The sequence below is a fragment of the Polistes fuscatus genome, unplaced genomic scaffold, assembly GCF_010416935.1.
Source record: "Polistes fuscatus isolate 324 unplaced genomic scaffold, CU_Pfus_HIC Scaffold36, whole genome shotgun sequence".
Classification (NCBI taxonomy): domain Eukaryota; kingdom Metazoa; phylum Arthropoda; class Insecta; order Hymenoptera; family Vespidae; genus Polistes; species Polistes fuscatus.
The window spans coordinates 137,585-147,053 of NW_025113114.1; the positions used below are offsets into that span (position 1 = coordinate 137,585).

Below are 9,469 nucleotides of genomic sequence, written 5' to 3' on the forward strand. Positions count from 1 at the left end.
AGGGATCTTAAAAAAAAGAAGGAACCTGTACACAAAAACTTCAATTACTCGAGAACAAGCAAATATAAAATTTTAATATTGTCATTTTCATGCTCTATGAATGCTTTAAAATCTCTTTAAACCTAATTTAAGTATTTAAAACTTATAGGTTTTCATAAAAAAAGAAAGATGCTGTACACATAAACTTTAATAACTCAAAGATTACCTTATTTTAAAATGTTTTAAAAAAACCATTTTAAAGCTCTTTTAATGCCCAACAACATGATGTTAAGCAAAAGTATTTCCAATACATAGGGTGTCTAATAAAAATGAAGTACTTTGTACACAAAAACTTTAATAACTCGAAAACTAACAAATACTAAAATTTTATAACATGGTCATTTTAAAGCTCTTTTAATGCTCTACAACCTTATTTAAAACATCTTCTTCTTCTTCTTCTTTCTTTAGTTTAGGCAAATTGCCTGTTTCGTAACGACGTTTTTCTTCCTATTGCACTGTTAAATTGTCGCACCATCGTTTTCGTGGGCGCCTTGTGCTTCTGCGGCCTACTGGTGACTTATCCCGTGCAATTCTGACAATTCTTCTGTTGTGAGTTCTGTTGATATGTTCGTTCCATTCTTTTTTTCTTTTTAGTATCCATTTGTTAATGTTTTCCACTTTGCATGTTCTTCTTATATCTTCACTTCTCTCTCGATCTAGTAGTGTTTTTCCAGCTATTCTGCGAAGAACTCTCATTTCGGTTGTCTCTAGTAACTGTTTCGTTTTCGTCGTGTCTGGTCGAGTTTCTGCGGTATGTGACATAATAGGTCTTACCATTGCCTTGTAAATTCTTGCTTTGGTCTCTATGTCCATGTTTTTGTTTCGCCATATTGTGTCATTCAAACAACCCGCTATTCTGGATGCCTTCATTGTCTGTTCTCTTACCTCTGCTTCAACATCACCATATCCTGAGATTTCTATTCCTAGGTACTTAAAACTCATTTCCTGCTGAATAACCTTATCTTCAATTTCCAGTTTGCATCTTAACGGTGTCTTTGATGTTGTCATGCATTTAGTTTTTTGGGCCGATATTTTCATGTTGAATGATTTGGCTATGCAGTTAAATCTGTGTAGTAGACGTTGTAGATCATCCTCATTTTCAGCCACTAATACAGCGTCATCAGCATAGCATAGGATGGTTATTTCTTCACTGCCCATTTTATATCCTTTTAGCAGTCTTACGTTTCTTATTATTTCGTCCATAATGATGTTAAAAAGCAGGGGACTTAGGGAATCCCCTTGTCGGATACCACGACCTGCATCAATCGGTTCAGTCAAGGCGCCATTTATCTTTGCTTGGATCTTATTGTTTCTATAGATGTCCTCTATGGTCTTGATAAGATTGTTCGGAATTTGCCGGTTATAGAGGAGGTGTATAACATCCTTTAACTGCACTCGGTCGAATGCCTTTTCCAAATCAATGAAACACATATATGCTGGTCTGTTGTATTCAATTGATTTTTCTGTTATCTGTCTTATGATGAAAACCGCGTCTGTGCACGATCTGCCTGATTTGAATCCCTGCTGTTCGTCTTCTAGATTCGTTAAGCTGTTAATTTTATTCGTTATAATCTTTGTTGTTAGTTTTAATGAAGTGTTTAAAAGATTTATTCCACTGTAGTTTGTAGGCAGCTTTTTGTCTCCTTTTTTAAACATAACTATAGTTGTACTAGTTCGCCATTCGTCAGGTATTTTGTGTTGGCATAGTATTTTTTGGATTAGGAATGTTAGTTGTTGTGTGAGACGTTGGCCACCATATTTTATTAACTCGTTTTGGATGCCATCTTGCCCTGAGCTCTTCCTATTCTTTAGTCTTCGAATAGCTGTTTCTACATCACTGGACTCAATTTGTATGTCGCTTCTGGTTATTATTTCTGGCGTATTTAGTTCCGTTTGAGGTTCTTCTGATTTATAGAGCTCTGTTAGATAGTTAATCCAATTTTCTTTTGTGATCTGGTTTGTTTCTATCATTTCATTGACCTCCTTTCTTTGATTTCTAATAAATCGCCAGATTTGTTTTTGGAGTCCATAGAAGTCACTCTCCATTCTTTTCGAAAAAATCTCCCAATAATTTTGCTTTGTTTGCCTTACTAATGTCGCTGTTTGATTCCGGATTCGTCTATACGTTTCGTATGACTCAGGTGTTCTTAATGTCCTATAGTTAAGGTATGCTATTTTCTTTTTTTTGCATATTTCCTTAATCTCTGGGCGGAACCAAGGAGTTTTGATCATTCTAGCCCGGTTTTTTACAGTTCGTGTTCCCAGGGCTTCATATGCAGCTTCTAAAATGTTGGTTCTTAGTTTCTTCCAGGCTATGTTTATGTTATCTTCTTCTTTTATTGGGTTTTTTTCGATTTTTTCTTTCAACCTGTTCTCGTATAGTTGTTTGGTTGGTAAGTTCCATAGTGACTCGATGTTTATTTTCAATTCTTGAGTTGCTCGTGCAAGATTTCTTTGGGGTTTAAACTTCATTCTTATCTTTGCTAATAGCAGGCTATGATCGCTTCCTACATTCGCGGAATTTAACGTCCTGATATCTAATATTTGGTTTGGTTGGACGTATCTGTTGGTAACAATGTAATCAATTGTAGACCTGAAGCCTCTGGTGTTGCTGTATGTAAATTTATAGTGTTCCTTATGATTGTAAAATGTATTATTAATCCTTAGCTCGTTAAATGTGCATAGCTGTGTCATTAGTTCTCCATTGTCATTTAACACGTTTTCGTTGAACCTTTGTTTTATTCCAGGTATTATTTCGTTTCCGATGCGGGCGTTAAAATCTCCAAGGATTATCATTTGTTGGTTACTTGGTAATGATCCGACTAAATTTTGTAGTTGGTCGTAGAAGGCTTCTCTTTCTTCTTTCGGTTTATTATCTTCGGGTGCATAAATTGACACTATATTTAATTTTTGGTCTTCCGCTTTCATTTTTACCACCAATATTCGTGAAGATATGTAGTTGCATTCTTGTATGTTGTTTTTGTATTACTTGGATACTGCGATGGCTACCCCTTCTTTTGCCCTGATTTGTTTTTCTACACCACTATAGATAACTAAGTAGTCTTCGTACTGTATTTGTCCTTTGCCTTTCTTTTTGGTTTCTTGTAAGGCGCATATATCGATGTTATTATCTTTCAGTTCTTTCAGGGTTTCTTGATCTTTATTATTAAATGATTTCATGTTCCAGGTAGCCAGACGCATTATATGTTCTTTCTTCCATTTCGTTGTCCTTTTCCTTGCATGTGTCGTCATCTGTATATCCGTCCTATTCCGAGGCAGAGTGTCGGTTCTATGAGCCGTAGTCTTTTTTTTACGTTGGGTAGGGAGCTAACCTGATCCAACAACCTTCCTCCTTTTCCCGGGCTTAGGACCGGCAACATGATCGCTGATCTGCGATCATGCAGGCGTAGTTATTTAAAACATAGGTATTTTAAATATATAGGGTTTTAAAAAAAAAAGTAGGAATCTTTACACAAAAACTTCAATTACTAGAAAACAAGCAAATTTTAAAATGTTTTAATATTGTCATTCTTATTTTCTATAAATGCTTTAAAATTTTATGCCTAATTTAAGTATTAAAAACTTATAGGTTTTCTAAAAAAAAAGAAAAAGCTTTACACATAAACTTTAATTACTCAAAGATTACCTTATTTTAAAATGTTTTAAAATAGATATTTTAAAGCTCTTTTAATGCCTAACAACATGATGTTAAGCAAAAGAATTTAAAATACATAGGGTGTCTAAAAAAAATGAAAAACTTTGTACAGAAAAACTTTAATTACTCGAAAACTAACAAATACTGCAATGTTATAACTTGGTCATTTTAAAGCTCTTTTAAAGCTTGATATCCTAATTAAAAACATAAGTATTTAAAATATATAGAGTTTTTAAAATAAAGGAAGGAATCTGTACACAAAAACTTCAATTACTCGAGAACATGCGAATTTTATAATGTTTAATGTTGTCATTTTTAAGCTCTATATATGCTTTAAAATCTTATATATCTTATCATAACTATCTTTGTACGTACAAGACGATTAGATCGCCTGGCCAGCGATATGCAATTCTATCAAACAATCTACGACCAAACTTTGTAAACTTTAGCGTAAGACATCACGATACACTTACTCGAATAAGAATATTATTGATCGGTACCCTCTCAACGGGGGGAGTATGTACGATCGGAATCGATCATAGCCGAAATCGATTGTAACTAAAATACGAGACTTACTATGCGCCCACTAAATCGATAGAGTTACTAGTAACTAGCATCCATAACCCCACCACTCGACCGTCGAGTGAGGGCACCCTGCAGGGCACAATACGAAAGACACGCTCTAGTCCACCGCTGGACGCCTACGAGGACACTGGAGACAAGTTAATCGGAGGCAAGGAGCGAGAGGAGCATAGAAAGACAAGGAGTTTATCTGTTAAGCGAATGTATCTTACAGATATTATAAACACGATAGAAAGACAAGGAGTTTATCTGTTAAGCGAATGTATCTTACAGATATTATAAATACGATAGAGAGACGTAGAGGCGGCAATTAACGGTGAGAGATATAATTTCTATTTCTTTCAACTTGATTACCCATCCGGGTAATCGTGACGAGAAGTGATCACGGACTATGTCCGTTATCCATCGTCGTCCATTGTACTGATAACAACAGGGTTTTTTGCCGCAAGGCCTTTTCCCTGACGAGCCAATAAAGCATTGCACTTATTGCTCAACCACGTGTTTTATTTTATCTAATTCACCTTTTCACCTCCTTATAATAAGCTTAATCCAATCGCCGGAGGACTCCGTGTTGGAGGAATTTTGGCAAATACATTTTGGTGCCTCCTGTGAGGTGTGAATTTCTGATTCCTGGTTTGAGTGAAGCTGCGTATACGGAATCGCCACTGAGAAAATCTAGTTCCTGAACATACACGCTGCCACGTCGAGCTAGTCATCACAAAGGATTCTAAAAGGAGATAAGTAGATTGCATCATTTGTGCATACGTTTATGCGTATCCACTTTAAATATTATAAAATATTCTATAGGAAATTACGTCTTCGAACCCCGTAGAAGTTCGTAATTTCTAATATAAATTTTATTATTTTCTCTCATCTTTCTTACTAAATTGGTATATTAAAATCGGAAACAACTCATTCGAATCCACTTCAAATTTTAACCGAAGTAACGTATATTAATAGAATTTGAAAATCGCTTTGTCTTCGGACAAAGAGCGCGATAACAGTTCCTACGGTTACATCGCTTAGCAACGATACATCTTTTCAAATCGCTTTGTTTTCGGACAAAGAGCGATAACAGTTTCCACGGTTACATCGCTTAGCAACGATACTTTTTCAAACATAAGATTAAACAACGACGAAATCGTGACGTCGATAGAGCCGATAGATAAGGGACCCCCACCCCCTTCTTTACCAACTCACAGCTCAGGACCGTAACCGCGTGATCGGAAACCCGACGCATTATAACAAAAATTCATATATTAAAATCTTCGTATTCAACATAATTTACATTAACCCATCTTCGAAAAGTAAGATAATTAAAACCGGTAAACGATGGAACCGAAGGAACGTTTGAATCGGTTACGAAGGACATTAAAAATGCAATTGACAATTTTTGAACAAGAAATTGACGGGGAGAGATTAGATGAAACAACATTAGTAGGTCGATTTAAGAAAATCACGAAACACTTAGAAGCATACGATCAGGCACAACTGGAGTGTGATGATGAGGATTTAGGGGAAGAAAAATACAAGAAGTAACGTTAATATTACGCCGGTACCATGCAATAGAAGCGAGAGTTCACCCAAATCCAGTACCCGCGGCTAACATCCCGAACGATAGCAGCATAATTTCAAATCAGACGAGTACGACCGAACGACCGATTAAATTAAAACGAATTGAGATACCTAAATTTGATGGAAGATTAGAAAAATGGTTAGAATTTAAGAAAGGTTTTTTAACTCTGATAGACGCGCGGACCGACATATCCGATCTAGAAAAACACGCCTATCTTCGAGATGCATTGCAGGGCCGTGCACTCGAAGTGATTACACTATATTCAGGGGACGGGTCGAATTACAAACTCGCGTGGGAAGCATTATTAGAAAAATACGATAGAAAACGCGTACTGCTAGCAAGACTTCTCGACGCGATTCTGGATTTAACACACTCCGAGGATGATTCGGCAAGAGGGATTCAGAAACTCATAAGAGATACGGAGGCATATCTCAACATGATTGATTCGTTTAACGAGCCTCATGCCCTAACAGTGCGCGTTATCGAGCGCCTTTTACCTCGTCGCGTTCGGGAAGAATGGGATCGACAACTTAATTCGGACGATTACCCTACTCGTAAGGAACTTTATAAATTTTTAAAGGAAATAGACCACCGATATAGTGCTTCAGAGAAGCTAACGACGGATATTAAGGACGAACCCCGCGAAAAACGTAAACATATCCAAACGAACACATTACAATCGCGAAAACGGCAGGACACTTATCTTACGCATTCGGCCCCCATTAGTACATCGCACACCTGCATCCTTTGCGAACGAGTCGAACACCCGTTGTACCGCTGTCCTAAATATAACGACATGACGATAACCAACAAATGGGAGGTAATTCGAAATTATAAAATATGTCAAAACTGTTTGCGAAAGCATCGAGGTGCATGCATATCATCGAATTGTCGAATATGTCATCAACCACATCACACATCCTTACACCGAACCGATAATGAGAACATACCTTCGACGTGTGACCCCACATCTTCAAAACAGGAAACACTCGCGTCGACATCCCAACAAACCTCGAATCCACATAACTAACTCCTATAGTCCGCGTCGTCACGCTAAATACACCGAATCCACTACTTATAATCGCGACGTACTGTATTTAAAAGAGGTGATAGAACTTTGAGACAATAGATATAAACGGAATCTTTCTTAATAGTATATTACTAGTCGAGCACATCATACAGGATACATTGGTAGAGCATTTATTACGATCTCATAACGGACGGATACATACATTGAACTCAACTCGATCACATCCGGTGCAGCATCAGTATCTTTTATCATCATCCGGAACTTAAAACAGTTCGCGAAAGACGAAAGCGCCAATCACACGTTCAAAGCCGAAATTCTAATTAGAGATTTGCACATAAATAACTTTATAACGAACATCTAACCTATTCAATCACGCCGATATATCTTCGCGAAAGAGTTACGAAACATCATATTTTGTCGGAAATCGCGAGATCGAACCAGAGAACATGTTTCTGCAGTTTTTAACTATACGCGACTTTGAAAACTATAACACGGTGCAGAGGATGGATTGACCCTTTGAGTACAGAATACTTTCTCGAACAGTATAGATCTCGTCTACGATGAATAACACATTATAATATAGAAGACCATCTAGTTGATATTTCATTATCTATTCGGCATTGAATGAAACATTTTTTTTTTCAATATATTGTTTATTCACCTGCTAGAATTTGAAATCACTGTAATTTGATAATTATAATATATTTGGATATTCACAACCAGAAATTTAAACGAATCATAAAAAGGATTATAGAATCATGGAAAGGCTTCAGTACATATTTTTACGAAATTAACATTTAACACATTGATATTGAAGAAAATAATAGTCAACCCAATATCTCATTTGCATACGATAAATCTCAAACAATTATCAACATATAATCCGATGTCATATTTTTTTACGTTCAGATGGTGTATCATTCCTTCTTTGCCGTCTTCTACAGACAACACAATAGAAATAATTGCCGAAAATATACGTTTGATTATAGCACTCAAAGGGTTAAGACGCATTCGTATCGGAGAGAAGACTTGACCGCGGAAAAATAGGACGTGTATTAAAAATTAGTCCAAGACGAATAAATTTGCGCCGAAAGGGAAAGATTAACCGATTCGGGGGGAGCGGTTATCAATGAATTAGATTTGATTTCAGTTGGGGACCGATTAAGAAACGCGAAATTAACTTTCCAGAAGAAATGTCTAACATCTGTACCATTTCGCAACCTCAATGACCAATTTCATCATTTAAAATACCCACACCGATATTCGGACCACCATTTATACGATATGATAACGATATTAATTTCAACGAAATAAGTTATCAATAAAGAGATTTGTAGACTTAATCAACTCTGTTAAATGCAAACGAAAATACACAACTTCATAACAGGTAGGAGAAATATTCGACATATCAATCCTCCGCTTTCATCCCAGCTAGGATGGCTACGGGAACTATCATTCATCTATCAAACACCATCCCAAATAAGTCGCATAAGAACTTTGTTCACTTATGAAGAATTAATTACACGAACGATTGAAATCAAAACAATATTAAACTTACAACCTCAACGATTCCATAACACTAACTCCAACATATTTTTTAGTGGCAAACCATTTCCAATGATACTTAAAGTGAGACGACAGCGGGAATTTCCTGGATGCACACTCTACAACCGATAAGGAGACTCGAATCGAAACCGTAAAAACCATACGAGAAAACAATCAAGCGCAGCGATTGTTTATATTTTATTCAATAATTTTAAATGTACTCTGTTGTATATGTTAACTGCAAACTCGACACCTCAGATAAATTCATAACTATCATTCTTGTACGTACAAGACGATTAGATCGCCTGGCCAGCGATATGCAATTCTATCAAACAATCTACGACCAAACTTTGTAAACTTTAGCGTAAGACATCACGATACACTTACTCGAATAAGAATATTATTGATCGGTACCCTCTCAACGGGGGGAGTATGTACGATCGGAATCGATCATAGCCGAAAATCGATTGTAACTAAAATACGAGATTACTATGCGCCCACTAAATCGATAGAGAGTTACTAGTAACTAGCATCTATAACCCCCACCACTCGACCGTCGAGTGAGGGCACCCTGCAGGGCACAATACGAAAGACACGCTCTAGTCCACCGCTGGACGCCTACGAGGACACTTGGAGACAAGTTAATCGGAGGCAAGGAGCGAGAGGAGCATAGAAAGACAAGGAGTTTATCTGTTAAGCGAATGTATCTTACGGATATTATAAATAAACACGTAGAAAGACGAGTAGAGGCGGCAATTAACGGTGAGAGATATAATTTCTATTTCTTTCAACTTGATTACCCATCCGGGTAATCGTGACGAGAAGTGATCACGGACTATGTCCGTTATCCATCGTCGTCCATGTACTGATAACAACAGGGTTTTTGCCGCAAGGCCTTTCCCTGACAAGCCAATAAAGCATTGCACTTATTGGCTCAACCACGTGTTTTATTTTTCCTAATTCACCTTTTCACCTCCTTAAATAAGCTTAATCCAATCGCCGGAGGACTCCGTGTTGAAGGAATTTTGGCAAATACATTGTC

At 36.9% G+C, this 9,469-nt stretch overlaps 1 protein-coding gene and 1 long non-coding RNA gene across 2 annotated transcripts; both read left to right on the forward strand.

Annotated features, from left to right (window-relative positions):
* The first annotated feature begins 4,503 nt into the window (after nt 1-4,503).
* On the forward strand, nt 4,504-5,004 carry LOC122520470. The gene is made up of 2 exons (XR_006304550.1): nt 4,504-4,592; nt 4,820-5,004. It is a non-coding gene; the product is annotated as an uncharacterized LOC122520470 (long non-coding RNA).
* A 649-nt stretch (nt 5,005-5,653) lies between these two features.
* Nucleotides 5,654-9,103, forward strand: LOC122520460. Its single transcript, XM_043640521.1, has 3 exons — nt 5,654-5,717; nt 5,786-6,672; nt 8,484-9,103. Exons 1-3 carry the CDS (start codon nt 5,654-5,656, stop codon nt 8,508-8,510), a joined length of 978 nt encoding a protein of 325 aa, XP_043496456.1. The 3' UTR covers nt 8,511-9,103.
* The last annotated feature ends 366 nt before the right edge of the window (nt 9,104-9,469 follow it).